The 20,506-nt window shown below is 37.0% G+C and overlaps 1 protein-coding gene across 7 annotated transcripts in view; it reads left to right on the top strand.

The window, feature by feature from the left end:
• Positions 1 to 4,603: 4,603 nt before the first annotated feature.
• The window catches only part of LOC127153924 (CD48 antigen), a 95,788-nt gene continuing 79,885 nt past the window's right edge, over positions 4,604 to 20,506 (top strand). For all 7 annotated transcript variants that reach the window (XR_007825377.1, XM_051095230.1, XM_051095229.1 and 4 more), the window contains exons 1-4: positions 4,604 to 4,792; positions 5,478 to 5,756; positions 5,883 to 6,200; positions 6,447 to 6,553. Coding sequence is in view for 6 of the 7 variants with exons in the window: in XM_051095230.1 (XP_050951187.1) it covers positions 4,681 to 4,792; positions 5,478 to 5,756; positions 5,883 to 6,200; positions 6,447 to 6,553 (816 nt within the window). In the remaining variant the exon portion in view is untranslated. The remainder of the gene's footprint in view (positions 4,793 to 5,477; positions 5,757 to 5,882; positions 6,201 to 6,446; positions 6,554 to 20,506) is intronic.

Here is a 20,506-nt window from a genome sequence, read left to right as displayed (position 1 = left end):
TCCCATCTAACAAAAATATGCTTTACATCAGAATTACCAGTACTTACATAGAAACCTATACAAAGTAGCAAGAAAGAAATGTTAATTTTAAAGAAAAACATGTTAATTTGAGTCTTTAAAATGTTCATTTTAAAGACCCACAATGATCTCATAATTAGAAGCATAAGCCGGCAGATAAATCTACATACGATTTCGTATTAAGGCTTTAAAATGATTACTCTTGCACTCACAAACATTTCACTTGCACTATGCCATCTAGCTCTCAGTAAAATTCTCAATGCATCATTATAAGCTACTTGGAGCTTCTGTAAACTACATATTATATAGTTACAATCTAGATACAATCTGTATGACTCTCTCTCTCTCTCTCTCTCTCTCTCTCTCTCTCTCTCTCTCTCTCTCTATAATAAATCTTGCGTGATTTTAGTTCTTTAAGTGTAGGTAAAGCGTACAATTATCATGTTTCAAGATCATACCTTTTTGCAAAATCCCTAACAAATCCTTTATCCAAAAACCTAAACATAAGCGATGCTGCCCTCTACGGTGCAGTTTCTGTGCAAGGTGAGTACAAAGTGGTTTTGTTTTTACAACTGACAATGATCGTCTAGGCTCTTTACCTTAAACTCGTAGTCTGATTTCGTTCAGCACGTCTTAATATGTTGCAGCTCTGTAAAAAAAATGCTCTCCATTGATGTCAGAACATTGTCTTTTGAACAATTGTAGGTTACAGTATTATTATTTTGCTCCTGGTGGAAGTGCCACAAATCTTAACCAGAACATGTAAGTAGAGTGACTCTCCAATAAAGTAAAAGACTTCCACAAAGATTATTTTCAAGCATCGTAACAGTTTAGACTGTAATTGTGTTCTGCAGGTCTGAGATTTACTGAGAAAGTTTCAGTAATGGAGGGAAATTCTGTGAATTTTTACCCTGATTCTTCTGAACTACAGGTGGATGATATGATACAGTGGAGATTTGGAAATGTGAATCTATGTATAGCTAAAATCAGCAATGAAAGAACAATTACATGTGATGATAAGAGATTCAGAGAAAGATTTAAGCTTGATCGTCGGACTGGAACTCTCACCATCAGGAACACCAGCACAAAAGACACTGGACATTACGAATTTACCAACAATTGTTGTGTTCAGTGGTGAGTCGTGTGACTCTCTCCTGGTACAAAGGAAACAGCATCAGTGTGTCTGATCTCAGCATCAGTCTCTCTCTACCTCTGGAGGTGGAATATCAGGATAAAAACACCTACAGCTGTGTGATCAAAACCCCTTCAGCAACCAGACCAAACATCTGGACATCAGTCAATTCTGTCAGCCATGTGTAGGTACATTTACTGATGATCTGTTTAAGTTTTTGTGAATCACTTACATTGTAATGATTAACATTAAGACTCATAAGACAGCATGAAAATCACAGATAAAATATTTTCAGATGCAACTTACATTTGCAGATATCAGATATCAGCAGATTTTCATAGCTTAAATGGTTCTGTTTACAGTAATTAGTTACACTTGGTGATTGAGGCTACTTTTTCCACATGAATTTGGATAAATTTGAAAGCACATCTTTTTTTCTCCAAAGTGGATACATTTAAAACCACCATCATGCTGTAGTGTGGACTGTGAAAATTGATGAATTATTTGAAAATTATGATGCATGTTAAGTCCTGTTTTGAATATTGTTCCCAGCTATCAAAGCTTGCACTGCTGTTATTGTGCCTGCTTTTCACTTTTACAGTGTTAGTAAAGATAAACATTACTTTTTAAAATCTTCATATTTTATTCCTGAAAATGTGGCAGAAATGCATGACAATTGCATATAAGACCATATGTGGAATGGCAATTTTGAGTGTGCACTAGTAAGTGGTGATAAAATTTGAATTTAAAAATAAATATCTAAGTAATATTAGAAGTTGAACATTTTACTCTTATTTTCTTTTTTTACATTATTATCCAATTATTTCTTCCACCTCCTTTAGTTTTCACTGTGTGTAGCTCTCATCAATACTGTTCCCTTGTGTTTTTCTTTTTCTTTTTTTTTAATTGTTACTCTATTTTCTTACAGCAATCTAATGGAGCAGAAAACACTAAAATGATGACCTGACAATGCTGAATAATTATAACTGAATAATTTAAACACATTTCTACTGAGTGCATAACAGACAGACATCAGGACACAGAGCCACATTTTGTCAGAGACTTTCATAACATATTCCTTTTCTTCTAGTTAATTCTCCTGCCCAGACTTGAGACAGAGCTGCCAGCAAAACAAAGCACCATCTTGTCTAGACTTGTGATTGTATTGGGAAAGAACTATTAATTTGGAAATGAGAGTTAAGTCACATAGTGTACAGTTGAAATCTATTTTGAACATTTGAAAATTATAATATACAGTATCAGTGTTTCTGTATCTTCAGTGTTTAATTATGTTGTCCTGTTTCTGGAGAACCTCCTGCTGAAATTTTGAACCAGTTCATCAATTATGGCTCTGGTGATTTGGCTCAAAAACCTGTATAAATAACTCTTTGGATAGAACATTTATTATTAATTAATTATAACCATGTATTATTAACTTAACAATGCTGTTTTTATTGCCTGTTTGTCTTGGGTCAATTGTCTTTTTAAGATTTTTGTTGTTGTTGTTGTTGTTGTTATTATTATTTTGTTTATTTCTAATTTCATATGTTGTGGTATCTTGTTTCAAATAAAGGAAGTATGATACATTTGTATTAGGCCTAAATGCTCAATACTTTTTTCAGAATGTCTTAAAATCCATTCACTTTTTACATGTAAAAATTGTAAATGTAAAATTGTTACAATTAATAATAAATAAACATTAAGAAACATGGATATTAAAAAAACACTTGGATATTAAAGTAATCTGATCATCTGGGGTGAGTAGGGTACTATAGTACATCCTCATAAAAGAATACAATGCAAATACATCAGATGCATTTCTCACGCAAGATCATCAAATATTGTTTAGGTATAAAACACATGAAACAAAAATAACTAAAAAAAAAAAAAAAAGCATACTGAGTCAAGCTGCTTATCTTTATTCAAGCTACTCTTTTTTTCTGGTTGTGTAAAGCTTGTAGGGTTTGTGAGATGAAGGTAGCATAGATTGTAAAAGCTATGTGGAGTTTTATAGTAACTGTTCTGACTTAAAGGGTTAGTTCACCCAAAATGAAAATTAGCCCATTATTTAGTCACCCTTTAGCCTTACAAACCTTTAAAGCTGCATTCAATGACATTTCCAGTCATGCTCCAGTTTAGCCCCACTGCAGTTTCTTTGAATTCTTGTCATTTGGTGGTCAATATAGATGTTCTCATTTAGTGTTTCCAGCTGACATTTCAAAAGTCCTTCCCTAACAAAAATATGCTCTAAGAATCTTGGTTATGCAATATTTCGATCACATTCCTCTCTATCATTTTGCAAAAATTAGGGGGGCATTATTCTCTGAATATTCTAAAATAAGTACTTACATTTAAAAAAAAAAAAAAAAAAAAAAAGTTACATGAACATTCAAGTAAAACATTTCACAAAATAAATTCCATAAACGTATAATCATTATTAAAGACCACATAACTTTGAACAAACATTCTGTTACAGTTTCTGTAAGAATGTTTGTTCTTAACATTGAGAGAAGCTTGATATTTTTTCTTTTAAATTCCCGCCAGATGTATTGCTGTCACGGATTAAAAAAATAACAAATGTGAAAACAAAATTTAAAAACGCAAGTAAAATATATTGCACAAAATTCTGAAATGAAAGCAATGTTGATGATGGTGATGATGCTTAAACCCGCCCTAATTTACATGAAACTCTAACCGCGACATTTGGGAAAAGAAGCGCAAAATGTGTAAACAAGAACGAAGAAAAAACTGCATAAGCATACAAAAAATATGAGCAGAAAATGTCTAAAAGAAGAAAAAACTGAGAAATATAACCAAGGAAAACATGATTTTGTGTGCAAGTCGGAAAATGTTGCATTCATATTTCAGTTTTGTGCAATATAATTTTAAATGTGTTTAAAGTTTTGATTCATGCGTATTATTTTTCAAAATGCGTTATTGAAATTTTGATTCTCGCTTATTACTTTTCAATCCATGACCATTGTTTGCTATTCTGAAAACTTTGCTTTCATTTTTAAATTTAGTGCAATATTTTTGTGTATATTTTTACTTGCGTTTTTAAAATTTGTTTTCACACTTGTTATTTTTTTTATCCATGACTGTAATACATTGGGCGGGAATTTGATCCCATAGCTTGAACATTTGCCAAAGTACTGAGAATGCTTCCTGTTAGCTGGATTGTAGTTTCTGTAAACAGGTGAAACTCAACTGAATGGCTTTGACTGCTGTCTTTTGCGTATCCAAATAGTCATGTGACAAACAAAGACGTGTTTGCATGAACATCGATAGTAGTAAGTTGAAAGTAAAAAAGGAGAACTTGATTTCACGAAGTACATAATTTTTTGTTGATCCCGGATCAACATTAATGCCCAAACAGACCTGACACATCTGTCCACGTCACAACTCACGTGTTACGCAGGTGCACTTTTCGTTTTCATTTGGGATTGTCTTGTAGTAGATGACATAAGTTAGGACACTTCCATGAAATAAATGAAGTTTTCTCCAGTTTGTTTGCTGGTATCATCTTTACAATGAGAAACAGTAGAACATCCGATCGAAGCGCGTTAACTCTTCATCTATTTAAACTATTGAAGGATTTGAATTTTTTTCTTGCTTTTTTCTGTTTTGATCTGTGTGTGGATGGTGAGTCATGTTTGTTTTTTTAACTCTATATCTTCTAGTAATCCAGAGATTCTGAAAGTAGGGTCCGGGGGTTCGCGAAATAAATTTAGGGCATCATGAAATTCAGCAATGCGCTAAACGCAGACGGAATCGAGGAATCTTTTCAAAATGGAATTCACTGTATAACGCGGAATGTAAAGAAATTAAAAAGGTTTTGGATATAAATCAAAAGTACGTCGGTACACTTAATCAAATTGCGATATGGACTCGTGTCTGTGAATATTAAACCGCAAAAGACTATTTAAATACGTTTCTGTGTGAATCAATGACACAGACGCTCGGTTTCATCTACTCAAACTCAAACACGCGTGTGTTTTCAGTGTCTTGTCATCTCACTATATGCGGACACTGAACACATTAACTAAATCTCAAGAGCTGCTTTTAGTCACTTCAGGAGCATTTTACCGTTTCATTTGACAAAAACTATCGTCATATCATATAGTACACAGAGCGTTTGAAAACGTTTGCAAAACTCTTGGTGACCAAAAGAGTTATTACTAAACTGAGAATTGTCTTTTTGATTAATAGATTATCACAAAAACAAAAACAAAACAAAAAACTTGCAACTTTGCAAGATTAATTTTCAGATGCATTAACATTTTTCATCACATATTATAGCTATTGCTTTAATTCAACTTTTTACCAGATGTGAATGATTTTTCGGGAGATGAAATGATGGCACGAGTGACTGAGAGAGATTTCATCATTCTTCACAATGATATTACTGAAACGCAGCGAGGCGATCATGTTGTATGGCTGTTTGGATCTTCAAATATTCACACCCCTGAGGTCTATGAAAGAATCATCTCTACCTCTGACAGTTATGAGGGGTTTAAGGACAAGGTGAGCAGATCACACTTTATCTGGAGCTTCAGCGACATGTACGCGGCCACTCAAACTCGACAACAATTCTTTTCCAGATCATGTGAGTAGAATTTATAATGCAATATATGCAAACCCTTTGAAATTCTCACTTAGTAATGATAACAGGATGAGAAGAATTCACATTGCAGTGATTATCAAGTTCAAACTGGATAATTGTGTTTTACAGGTGTAACAGTTGAAAAGAATGTTTTAGTGATGAAGGGAGAACCCGTGATATTTTACCCCAATGCTACTGAAATACAACGTGATGATCTGATACAGTGGAAGTCTGTTGATGGAGATCTTCTATGTAAGGCTTACAACAAAGAAGAGAAAATGACTGAATGTGATGATGAGAGATTCAGAGACAGATTTCAGATTGATTGTCAGACAGGATCTCTCACCATCAGGAACATAAGCAAAAAAGACACTGGACGTTATGAATTTACCATCATCAGAAAAGGAAACATAGAAACATGCAAGCGTTTTAGTGTTAAAGTTTATGGTATGTGGTTTTCTGCTTAAACACTTTCATGCTGGTTATACATTAATTTGTCTTAAATGGAGAGTTAATTAATAAATTAACATTTTGTCATAATTTAACCTCACATTGCTTTTGCACCTCTGATTTTTGATGTTGTGAGAGTTGACTGATGTTATGAGATTGTTTTAAAAAATTTTCACAGTTTAGAAATCAGACGACATTCATAAATCTGTACTGTTTGTCATAATTTATTAATTTGTTTTCCAGCTCCTCTACCCATTCCTGTCATCACCAGAGACTCTTCAAACCTTTCTTCTTCATCATCTGAATGTTCATCAGTGTCTAATTGTTCAGTGTTGTGTTCAGTGGTGAATGTGAGTGATGTGACTCTCTTGTGGTACAAAGGAAACAGTTTACTGTCCAGCATCAGCGCCTTTGATCTCAGCATCAGTCTCTCTCTACCTCTGGAGGTGGAATATCAGGATAACAACACCTACAGCTGTGTGATCAAGAATCCCATCAGCAACCAGATCAGACATCTCAACATCAGTGAACTCTGTCAGCCATGTCCAGGTATCATATCTTTTCCTCTAATTGTGTTAAATTAATCAAAATTGTGTTTTATAATATTTAGTCCATAGACTTTAAGGTCATCTATTTGTGTTCTTTCATTTGTAATGTTATCTTACATACTGACAGTTCATTGTTCACAGAAATGATCATATACAAATGTTTGTTTAACCAATCAAGATGTGACGTTTTTCTTAATTAAATTAAAGCCTATTTATGTTTTAAAAGATGACATGCCTTTAGTCCCACCCTACATCCAATACTTCAAGAAAGTTTGATGTTCATCAAATAATTTCTTTAATGATTGTAAATACTGCAGAATATTAGACATGAGCTGTAAAGTAAAGACCCAACTGAAACATCTAAATATTCAAGTACTTTACTTGGATACCTGTTTAGGTGAAATGTAATATGATCAATGACATATTCTATCACAATAATTATTTTCTTTAAAGTTTAAACTGTATTGTATTCAGATTACACTAATTACTGTTTTTCTGTGCATTACACCACTGGATGAGCATTCACATCTCATGAATTTTTATTCTAGCGCCACTGCTGGGGTTGTTCGTAGCTGTAGCTGTAGCTGTAGCTGTAGCTGTATTTTTGATGTACCTCCTCAGAAAGTGTAAACAACCAGTATATAAAGGCAAGTATTGGCATGCAAAAATTAAATGACAAACAAACAAGCAAACAAACAAATCATTCAAGTATATTAAATGCAGTTAGGTTTATTAAATGTCTAATTATTATTAAAACAGTTCAGACGCAGGATGAAGAGAAATGCTGATACAACATTCTGTGCACGTTGGTTTCAGAGTCTGGTGAGATATATTGTATTACTGTGAGGTGTGCCTTATTTCCATGTGTAAACAAACTCAGCTTCTATACATTCCTTTAGTCTGTAGTGTGTGTCTGAGCATGTGCTTGTGCTTCCAAAATAGAGCTGTTGTTTTATATTATTGTCCTTTTCTTTTATAATTCAGTTTACAACTTTGTGTGATTAAACCTTGATTTTATTTTTGATTGTGATTTTGTTTTCTTGCAGGATGATGGTGCCACAGATCAAACAGAGTTTTTAATTGTTAGGACATGAATGTAGGATCCAACAGATTTTTATTTTTTGTTACACTGTAGGTCAATGCCATGACTTTCTTGCAGTTCACCTGACCTGACGTCACTTTGACACCTTGGGTATTTTCACCTTATATGTGTTTCATTACATTTTATTGAGGAGCAACTAAAGTTAAAGATTATTGTCAGATTAGTAGTTTTTTGTAAATAAATACGTATCTTTTCATTACACTCCACCTTTCATAGTATTTTTTTTTTATGTTTTCATATAAATTGGTACTCTGTCAAGTCACGGTGTGAAACTCTGTTTTTCTTGGAAGTGCGATGGAGGAGACTGGTATATATTTTGATGTTCAGTGCTGTAGTCACAGCCAGGTTTGGCATCATTTGAATACTGAATTAACACTTCTGGCATTTTCATCACCATATTTGTTGTTATCTTTGGGGGTCATGATAATCTGAAATCTGATTTGAGCAACCAGAGCATTTAGACTGAGAAGCAATGTGAAAACGTCTGATTGGAATCTCATTTTCAACCTACATAGGAGATTTGGGGAAAAAAAAAATGATTTTATGTGTTTTTTATTTATTTTATTTATTATTTTTATTTATTTATTTATTTATTTTGCTGGTTTATGCTTTCAAAAGACCATCTGGATAATATCTGGATATGCTAATTATTAATCTCTTCACCATCCATCTTTTAACTTGGACTTTGGCCTTTAGGACTCTTGATGTGCACTCTTCCAGGTTTATGTGCACACCCTTTCTCTGTGAACAGTAAATGAGCAGCACCTAGTGGATCCATAAAATCTTACAGATTTTTACATCACCTTACAGAGCCTTCATCCTCTCTTTTGCTTAGAGTTAATACAAGCTTTGAGCCTCCACAATCTACTGAGACCATTATGACATTTAATAAACAGCTGAAGGTACAGTCTTCCCATGAACACTTAAACCACACTGTAAAAAATTCTGTAGTTTTCACAAAAAAAACAATTTGGCAGCTGTGGTTGCCAGAATAATTTTGTAAAAAAAAATAAAATAAAATAAAACTGTAAAAACATTTACGACCAAAAACTGTGCTTTTTACACTACAAAACTGTAATTTACAAACAAGAATATTTGAATGTAAACCAGTAAATTCAACAATGCACACTGCTATTAAAATCTGTTTTGTACCTTTAACATACTGACATCCACCATAATAATGCAGGTGGTTAAAGAGAAATCCAAATGAAGAATCAAAGCTCATCACAACTACCTTGGCCACAAGCAGAAGTATATATAGTATATAAAAGGTGCACAGAGTCATTCACATTCATTGATTTGTTCTGTTTTACTTCTAAACTGTACAATTAACAGCATTTTACTGTAAAATTACATGAAATGTCTGGTTAGATCTTTTACAGTACTCTGCTCAAGCTTACTTGTGAAACCTGTAATTTCAGTACTGTTGGATTTGTTGCTCTTGTATGATAAATTGCTTGTCATGTTTTTCATTTGTAAGGCACTTTTGCATAAAGTGTGAAGATTAATGCAGGAACTATATAACACTGAGAAGATCTATAATGGGTGGCAAATGTCAGGCCTGGAGAGCCGCAGCCCTGCATAGTTTTGCTTCAACCCTAATCAAACGCACCTGAACAAGCTAATCAAAGTCTGAAGGGTTAGTAGAAAGCAACAGGCAGGTGCATTTTAATTAGGGTTGGAACTGAACTCTGCAGGGCTGCGGCTCTCCAGGACCGGCGTTCACAACCCCTGATCTATAACAATGATGAAAGCACATAATGACAACAATTGTGACCTTAAATGCCATTTAGACATTCTGCTCGTGTTTCATGAATGAGGCCCAGTGTGTGTATGGATTTCAGATAATTTCTTAAAAGTGTCAACTGCAAAATCAGTCAAGTTTCAGAGGGAACAAACACAATTTAAAAAAAAAAGAAAAAGAAAAATACACTTTACATTTGTTGCCTTGAAATGAATGTTAGTAACTATTGAGGTGATTGACAAGCCTGATAGCATCAAGAATAACCTAAAACATTTAAAGCTGCATTCAGGGACATTTCCATTCCACAACATGCTCCAGTTCAGACCCACTATACAGTTTCTTAATTTGAATTCTGACATTTGGTGTTGAGGGTGAGTTATGCATTTTCTTAAACTCTACTCTAAATCTTCTACTATAATCCATGGGTTCTTAAAGTGGGGTCTGTGAATCCTGTCAAAATATATTTGGTGTATAATGCGGAATGTCACGAAATTAGGCAGGTTTTGGATAAATCAAACGTTGGTCAGTGCAGTTAATCAAATCGCGAAATGGAATTGTGTCTGTGAGATGATTCCGTGTCCAGATGTGAATGATTTTGTGAGAGATGAAATGATGATAGGATTTACTGAGGGACTTCATCATTTTTCATAATATGACTGAAATGCTGCGAGACGATCGCCTGAACTTTTTGAGTTTAGTCTTTAAGATAACTTTATTGTATTTTTTTTTTTTTATCAGAGATCTTGTAATCTTGTTCTATCTCTACAAACTTGTTTAGAGTTTTGTGAGTTCACACATTTGTCTAACAATATGAACAAGCAAATTGTTAAGAGAAGTGTTTTGTTTGAGTTCTGTGCAATAAACTTAACTACAATCTCTAAATTGGCTGAATTTGTCAGATTTTCTTTTCTGGTAACCTTAATGCACAAGTTACCAAAACACTGTAGTAAGCCTAAGTTCTATCAACTTAAACATGATTAACTCATTTGTTTAAGAAATTTGAGGCAATCAGTGTCCACAGTTTTTTTTTAGTAAACTCAATTTATTACCTTTTACAGAGTACTCGACCACTCAAACTCAACTCCAAAGAGGATACATTTGAAAGCACCATTTTCATGTTATAGTGTGAATTCTGAAAAATAATGAAAATGTTGAAAATGATGTATTTTTAGTTCTATTATATATGTTAATTGTATGGCCATTGTTGTGCCTGCTTTTCACTTTCACAGTGTTATAAATGTTACTTTGTACAATATTCATATTAGATTAAAATATTTTTTACAAGCAATTTAATCAATTAAAAATGACAAGTGATACAGGCATGAAGAAAACAATTTCATGAGAAAACCAGTCATAAGTGTAGATGAAGATTTAGATGAATAAATAAGCTTTCTATTGATGTATGGTCTTAAGATTTGGCCGAGATACAACTATTTGAAAATCTGGACTCTAAGGGTGTAAAAAATCTAAATATTGAGAAAATCGCCTTGAAGTTAATTAAGTTCTTAGCAATGCATATTACTAATCAAAAATTAAGTTTTTATATATTTACGGTATGACATTTACAAATACATTCATGGAACATGATTTTTACCTAATATCTTCATGATTTTTGGCATAAAAGAAAAATCGATAATTTTGACCCTACAATGTATTTTTGGCTATTGCTACAATGCTACAAATATTCCCGTGCTACTTGTGACTGGTTTTGTGATCCATGGTCACACACACACACACACACATATATATATATATATATATATATATATATATATATATATATACACACACACATACATACATATACATATAGCCTGGAGACAGAGCTCCGCTTGTTCACAATGCAAGGGTAAATAAATAATTGATGTTTGAATAGGTACCGCGTTTTCTTTACTCAAACACTATGTCCGTAAAGGCTGGTTATTTTTTTGTGCGTGTGTGTTTGAAGAGCGGAGAGGAATCTTAGCATTTGACATCTAGTTGTAGCCAATATACTTTTGTATGTTTAATCGTTTATATCAGGAGATTTTGACCAACTGTATTAAACAACAAGAAAAAGTAAGCGCCCATTGTGGTGTATTGAGATACATGCATGAACAGTGGGTGTCGCTAAAATGCCAGTTTTAGACACAACGCGTAAATTACACGAAGAAGTGAAGGAAAATTGAGTCTGCAGTAGCTGAAGCTAAAGCTACTGAACGCACTGAAACTTCAGTTAAAGAGGTGCATGGATCTGGATCATGTGAGGGTGCAAAACAGTTGTGGTGACAGAAATCTGCTCCACGTAAGTCCACAGTTTAGAATCAGGTGCCATCAAATGAATCACAATCACAGAAAAAACTTGATGCAAAAACATGCTTCTGCTGTGGCACTACATCACATTTAGCAATCTATTCTAAATGGCCAGCTAAACAATCACAATCCAGACAGTGTGGTAAAGTGGGACATTTTGCGAGAGTCGTACTTCTGCATCCACCTGCAATGTCCAAGAGGTGGCTGTGCTTAGTTAACGGTCTTAAGTGTTGAAATGCCTCTGCCTTTGAAACAGAAACAAAATCTGACGTGTACTGTTTCTTTGGAAAATCAGTCAACACTGAACTGCTTTTGGATACTAGCTCAGCGGTTTCCATCCTCCCATAGCATCTGTACCACCAGCACTTCTCAGATGATTCCCTTACTGTGCCTAATGTTCATTTGGTGACGTATATGAAAAAGACTATTCCAGTTTTGGGGTGTCTTGCCATTGCTGTCAGCTATCAGTGTCACTGTGCGCAGGCTTCATTCTACATTGTACCAGGCGGACCATTGTTTGGTATGGATCTCTTCACTGCTTTGCATCTTGATATATCTGTTGCATCTTCTGCAGAGAAAGGCCACGTTGCTGTAAACTTAACTGAGCCTTTGGGTTTGGCTGCTGGCTTTGCACATAAAGTAAATGTGCGTTCGGATGTGCCACCTGTCCAACAGAAATTGCGTAGAAATTGTCTCGCAAGAGCTAAAGAGGCTGCGATCTGAAGGCATCATAGCAAAAGGGGACTCATCTCCTTGGGTGTCACCACTGGTGGTCATTCAAAAAAAAATCTGTAGGAATTCGACTTTGTGTTGACTTAAGAGAGCCAAACAAAGCTGTAATCATTGACAGCCACCCTCTGCCACACATTGAGGAAGTTTTTACAGAATTATGTTGAGCCTCTATGTTTTCTACGATAGACCTCCAGAATGCATACCACCAAGTGAACTTGCATCAAGATAGTAGGGATCTGATGGCTTTTGTTACCCATTATGGGCTGGCCTCAGCACCTAGCACATTTCAAAGCATGATGTCTCAAAGTTTGGCCGGTCAGGATGGTGTGCAATGTTATCTAGATTACATCATTGTCTATGGTGACAACCCAGAGCTACATGAGAAACGACTTCAATCCGTACTACAGCGGTTGTGCAGCATCAGGAAAACTGAGCTACCATTCCTTGGCCATGTCATTTCCACTTCAGGCTTGCATCCAAATCCAGATCATGTTCTAGCTATACAGCAAGCACCTCCTCCTCATGATGCACAGTCCTTGCGTTCTTTTCTCGGACTTGCCGGCTGGTATTCCAAATTTATTCCCATTTATGCAACATTTTTGGAACCTCCGAAAGTCTATTGGCTTTTGTTGGACAGATGAAACCCAGAAATTATTCAACCACCTGAAACATACATCACTACTAGCCCAGACCTTGCGTTGTTTGATCCTTCTTTACGGACAACAGTCAGGACTGATGCTTCAAATTATGACATCAGTGCAGTGCTTACCCAGAGTCATGGCACTACTGAAAGAACAGTTGCTTTTGCATCTAGAACGTTGTCATATTGCGAAAGGAAGTACTCTACAACAGAAAAGGAGGCCTTGACGTGTGTTTGGCCGACAGAAAAGTGGCATACCTACCTCTGGGGCTGCCACTTTACTGTTTGCACTGACCACAGTCTCTTGTCCACGCTGCTTTCCACAAAGGGTCTTGGACACGCAGGCATGAGACTTGCCCAATGGTCTGCGCACCTTCTGTGTTTTAATTACAGCATGTAATACAAGCCTGGACAAGACAATGTGACAGCTGACTGTTTGTCCAGATTTCCCCTTTCTGTCACTGATTACAGCCGAGAGCAAGAGCCTGAGATGGTGGCAGTACTGTCTCCTGAGTTTGCAGTTGTTACTGTAGTGGACCTTAAGTCTACATGTGATGCCTGTCCTATTCTTCAACAGGTGAAGGCTTGCATTGAAAGGGGGTGACCTCATAGCACGAAAACCTCATCTATTGCTCCCTATCACCGTCTTCGGAATGAGCTGTCTGTACATGATGGGTCAGTTAATCAGGGGACACATCAATTGATCATTCCAGAAGCATTGCAGTCAAAGTTCATCCAGTTGGTGCACGCCACCCATCAAGGGATGGTGCACACAAAGCAGAGGCTGAGAGACTTGTATTAGTGGCCTGGCATGGACTGTCAGGTGGAAAATGCCATCAAAGCCTGTTCCACCTGCCTCCAGCATGATAAAATGGTAATACCCATGTAGATCCACTCTGTCCTGTGCCAATTCCAACAACTGCTTGTGAAAAGTTGGCTATTGATGTAGTTGGGCTCTTGAATAATGCTCCTCCAGGAAGTCGCTTTGCTATGACACATTGATTACTACAGCAAATGGCCAGAGATTGCGTTCGCACCTGATGTACTTCTGCAACTGTCGTGAAGGTCCTGTCTGCTGCATTCAGTCGAGAGGGAAATCCGCTTGCACTCGTAACCGACAATGGCTCACAATTCGTTTAAAGCATGCCTTGCAGACAGAGATTTTACCATAGCTCTGTCTATTACCCCCAAGCGAATGGTGAGATTAAACACTTCAATACAGTGTTCAATAGTCTGTTTACAGACCACTAGCATCGAAGGTAAAGAGTGGAAAACTTTTGTGACTGAGTTTTTACATACATACAGAGCAATTCCACATGCTGTGACAAAACTGTCACCTGCTGAGCTTTTGCATGGCCAGCAAATTAAGACAAAACTGCACGTGAGTGGTTTTCCATGCATGGCCCCACCAAAGAATCAACATAATCTGAAACAAATCATCCAACAGTCACAAAACAAAATGAAAGAGTACATGGAACAGCGACATAGTGCACAACCTCCAAAGATTAAAGTTGGGACATTTGTGTGTATTACTGTGTATAAGCCTGGAATCACCAAGAAAGGACATTCCAAGTTTACTCAGCCTTTTAAGGTTGTGGCTCAGAAAGGCTCGGCAACATATCTCCTTACAGATGGAAAAATTTGGAATGCGGTTTCACCTGGCTCCAGCTGCATCCTACGTCACCTGAATGCGAACTGTTGTAATAAACAGAGCTGTAAGCCTGCTACTTTAGTCCTGAAGTGTGTTACTGTGAGATATACAACACCCATATAGCTACAATAAAAGTTATAACCTGTAAGTTGATGAAAGCCAGGGCCATGCAATGGGGGGGTGGCTCAGTGGCTAGAGCCACTATCCCCAACTGAAGTGCCCCTCTCACCAATCCCCCCATTACCCCAGCTACAATCTTTCTGTTACCACTTCCACTAAATAATCCGTGTTTTCCCGCCCGCTCCGCAGCCTCACTCATTTGTGTGCCACTCTCTGAACACAGTTTCTGAAGCTCATTGCATTAACAGGTAGATGCATTACAATTCACATTACAGTCTGTGGATGATTCGCTTAACCCTTTGATGCATACAATCACACCAGTGTGATCATTCTTGGCTGGTCCCTGAAGCTTACGATCACACCTGTGTGATTAAAACGTTGAGCACATCACGTGATCAGCTGCTGAATTCAAATCTGCATTGGGCTTTGGCTGGCACTGAGCCAGATCAGATGCACTGATCTCTTGTCATATTATTATAACTACTCAGTGTTTTCAACCATATAATGCTTATTTTAGGTTCCAGACATTTAAATACACATAAGTACTAGCAAAATCATGCATTTATAGTTTATAAAAATACACGCTGATGTCTATGGAAGCGGCAATAATGATCCTACAAATATAATCTGACGGCATGTTTTATTAATATCATATACACAATGTGTAGGTAACTATAAAGTTTAATCTGCTCTTCTCCCAGGTCACCGGAGACTTACTTTAATGTCTTTCGGAAGGAGAGGATGAATTCGCGGGCTGAAAATCCCACAGCTCGGATTCAGCGTGAACTAACATGGCGGCGCCCATCACCCGGTATAGATCAACTAACGCAGTCACTATAAAAGTGTTTAAACTTCCAAATACATTTACTTGCGCATATTTCAGAATCGGTATATCAGATATTTCAAAATCTAGAGAGCACGTTCGTGGATATTAAAAATAAAAAAGAAAAAAAAAAGAAAAACGAAAGCTCTATTGTGGCTGCGTTGTGTCACGTGACAACGCGTCGCCATGGAAACAATATAAGGCAATAGGTTCTACAATAGGCCCTTTTCACAATGACGTCAGAAAACTTCCGCTTTTCCGCAAAGCAGGGTATACGTACTTCCGTTTTAACTTGCGCGCGCTGGTTAACGTTACTTCAGGAGAATACAAAAGGTAATAACTAACAACACGAAAGGTAAAGTTTAAAATAATAATGTTTACGTATTTAGCGTATTTTGATAACGTTAATGATAATTTCCAGTAACTTATAGCATTCTTTAACGTGTAACTGTCGTGGAGGGAAGATAAATCGCGGTCAGCCTGTGTTGCCACAAGTTTACTAACAAGTGTTCAATTTTTATCAAAGCTAAATGTCAAACCATTTCCATATGCTGATGTGATTTATCATTTATTTCTTCCTGTTTTCATTTTTCAACAGTTTCCCATACAATAAGCATGGCACAGTCATCTTGTAGATGCTATTGTAGTGTTCCTTGTTGTTCAAACAACAAACATAAATTTCCCTATTTAAGTTTCCACGATTTTCCAGTGGACGCTGAAATACGTGCCTGTTGGGTTAGGGCGATCAAAAGAGACGAGGGACCAAGTTTTAAAATACTCTGTGGGAGCACCTACGTGTGGAGTCAGCACTTTACCCCAGAGGATATAAGTACATCAGCCAGTGGACGAACCAGGATTAAGAAAGGAGCAACGCCGTCTAGATTCCCCTGGAATGACTGGGGTAAAGGTAGGACACTATTAAGCCTGGTAGTACTTTAAAATAACAATAAATCATAATTTATTACATTATTTACAGTTTACATACAAATATGCTTGTATGAAATAAACTAAGGAAAAAAAAGTGTGTACTTTTTTTTTTTTTTTTTTTTTTTTTTTTTTATACAGCTTATTAGTCCATATAAAAACTATAATAAATCATCCTGTTGGCATTAAAATTGCCATTTGTTATAATTGCATTTGTGGTGGTATTATACATACTTTTTGGGTTCTGAGAAATGATTACTAAATATCCATATTGACATTTATGTGTATCTATTTCACATCTCTAGGAAGAGCCTCACAAGCTCGACAGCCGGTTTACCAGAGAGCAAGGAAGCATTTTAGGGCTGCAGTCCTAGATGAGTCTCAGGAGATGCCTGTAGGAGACTTCACAGAGGAGGCACTGCCTGTGGGTGGAGTAGCAAAAGATCATGACTATGCCTACCATCCTTCTCCTGGTTAGTAATTCAAAAACAGATTAACAGGTTTTTCTATGTGGCAATAAATTACTTTGTAACTATAGGGTTCGTCGGCAGAGCAGCTGTGCTTACTGTAAAATGCCTTTACAGGAAACTCAGTTACTCTGAAGAATACCACACAATATGATAATGATTTGGATGATTGAGAACCATTACAGAAATTACATTGTAATCTTAGTTATTGTAGTCTCCTCATTTCATAAAAGCCAAGAATTACTGTCAAGCTCACTAACAAATAACATCCAATAATGAAGACGAAGTGAAAACTAGTATATGACTCAATGATAAACATTAAGGTGTATGTTTTTTCTTGCTTGAAAGGTAAACTGGATGCTGCCACAAGGAGAATTCAAGAGTTGGAGCTTCAGGTTTTGTCACTAGAACGTGAAATCCAGCAGCTGACAGTTAAGCAGCAGCAGCCTCTGATTTTCAAGTTCTGTGTCACAGATGAGGACTTTCGTTATTACACTAGGTTCAGCTCAAAGGAGGTCTTCACTGTGTTTTGGGAGTCAGTTTACCCTTCTGCTTCAAGGCTTTTGTACTGGTCCAAGGCACAGCGAACAGCACAAGAGACACCGAGCCCTCAGCGAAAACTTCCGCTCATTGATGAACTGTTCATGTTTCTCTGTCGTGTTGCAGCTGGGCTTCTGGAGAAAACCCTGTCATCCATCTTCGAGGTCAGCTTGTCTACGGTTAGTCGCATCATCTTAACATGGACAAGCTACCTTTACCAGGTTCTTGGCTCGCTACCATTGTGGATGACGAGAGAGCAAGTGCAGGCCACAATGCCTGACAAGTTCAAGCTCTACTGCCCTCAGGTGAGAGCGATAATAGACTGCACCGAGATCCGTTGTGAAACAGCATCTTCTCTCTTACTACAGTCGGAAACATTTTCCAACTATAAAAACCACACCACCTTTAAAGGTCTAATTGGCATTGCCCCATGTGGGGTTATCACATTTGTATCTAAATTGTACACAGGCTCCATCTCCGATATAGAAATAACTCGCCAATCACAGATCTTGCAGTTACTTCAACCAGAAGACGGAGTAATGGCTGACAAGGGGTTCCAAATTGAGAAGATGCTGTCACAGGTGGGGGCAACCCTCATCATCCCTCCACTGAAAACATCAAATCAGCTCAGCACAGAGGACACCCAGAAAACACAGGCTATTGCCCGTCTGAGAATTTTAGTTGAGAGGGTGATACGCAGGGTGAAGGAGTACCACATTTGGGATGGGCTTGTTCCTCTTTCTATGGCAGGTTCAGTCAATCAGCTGTGGGCCATCTGTTGCGTACTCTCAAACTATCAGGGACCTCTTGATATCAAAGGGGACAAACCCGTCTGAAGTGTTTCCTTTCTTGGGTGAGACTAATTCTTCAGTACTTTTAGCTGTTTGACACTGTGTAGATATACTGCAAATATAAGTGCTATGTAATATATTTTTAAATTTGACACTGTGTAGATATACTGTAAATACAAGTGCTTTGTTAAATATTTGTAAATTTGTTACATTTACTATCTTTTCTATGAACATAGGGATTTGTATATGTTATTAATAAACAATGTTGTGAAGCATTCTGTAAAAAGTTTATCCAGAGTAAAATGCATTTACACCTTAACCATTAAAAGAACAACAATATTTTTAAAACTTGTCAATTTTTTATTTACATATTTGGTAATAGCATATAAGTGAGGTGAATTAAACTAATAAAAAGCTTCCATAGCAGCTCAAAGCTACAAACAAGATTGGAAGCAGTTCCTTGCAACCATGGAACATAAGCAAAAAGTGGCAAAGACAGACTATAAAGCCCATAAATATTTACATACAATGCAACATTGACTTAAGTTGTAAATTGAAAAAGTATTTACAACAGGAATTACATGCATCACAGATGTACATAGAACTATTTACATTTGAAAATTCTGCCTCAACGTAATAATGCATCCATGTAGATGTTGTGATAAAAATAATCCAGCTTCTGTCGCATTGAGTTGATGATCTCCTCATCCCTAAATACTCTTTCAACTGTGAAGTCAGTGTGGGTGTCTGTTATAAAATCACACCACTGAAGTCCGCTTAATGCCAGCTGGCCTTGAACCTGATGATAATATTTGTGGTTTTTCTTGAGGCAGGCCTGGCCTCGAACTGTGATCAGGTGTTTAACTTGAGCAACATCTTCAACATCACAACTCTTTACCTCTGCCAACCCAAATGGCGGTGTTTCTCTGGGGTTGAACACTTTGGCATCAGGGCTGGCTGCAAGGTGAGGTGCATCAGGGTGGATGATGACCCCACACTGCATCACAGAGACATCACAAAACTCTGAATATTGCCTCAGTATGTCAGGTTCCAGGTCCAGCCCTCTTTTCATAGCAGCTGTCTGAGGAGTTCCTCTCAGAATGCGAGCAGCCAAGGATTTTGCAGTAGACTCTCCACGGACATGGCATATTTCACCAAATCTGCTGGCTGTAAGTCGGGGTTTGCGTACCTGGGTCCACAGCTGGCATTCTGACTGCAGTCGTGTTTCTTCCTCAATTGCAGCAGACATCTCCCTTGACACCTTAAGGCTCTCTAAGTGGCATTGTTGCTTGTAGTTGGGCTCAAATTGGAAATTAAATTTAAAATTGTAACCTTCTAAAGGCAACTGAGGAAATCCAGGGGCACCAGGGTGTTTAATAATGTCTCTACTTATCTCAGGAGGGCACTGGTAAGAGAGCAAAGACCCAAATGGCACAGGGCCACATTTAGAGTCCACAAAATTAAGGGCCTCGAGCCCGTGCAGCAATTTGCAAATGCCTGGCTGTGGGCGTTTGTCTTGAAGTTTCTCAGCACTGGCAATGATGTGAGGATCTGGAAGAGGCCCTGACAAAAAAGTGAGATATGTCAAGTTAAATGTACATATCATTGTCACCTGACCTTTCATATTTTAGCAGACACCAACACATATCACCTCTCTATAAATACACATGAAAATGTTTTGAGCTGCCCCAAACCCTTACATATTAAGAAATGTTCATAATTTGCAGAAGATATCAACTGAAGGCTTAAAGGGAAAAGATACTAATCAATGTTCTATTATACATTAAAATATTTGGACATGTGTTCATTCAGACTTACCACCATATGCTCTGTACAGTGTACATTTCACTCCAGTTCGGGCATGATCCTTAGTCTTTGGTACTGGTTTACGCACTACCATGTCATTTGTTGCCTCAGGAGCAATTCCCT

The sequence above is a fragment of the Labeo rohita genome, chromosome 22 (genome assembly GCF_022985175.1).
Source record: "Labeo rohita strain BAU-BD-2019 chromosome 22, IGBB_LRoh.1.0, whole genome shotgun sequence".
Classification (NCBI taxonomy): Eukaryota; Metazoa; Chordata; class Actinopteri; order Cypriniformes; family Cyprinidae; genus Labeo; species Labeo rohita.
The sequence above is the reverse complement of the archived record's forward strand: the minus strand, read 5'-3'. Positions and strand labels throughout refer to the sequence as shown.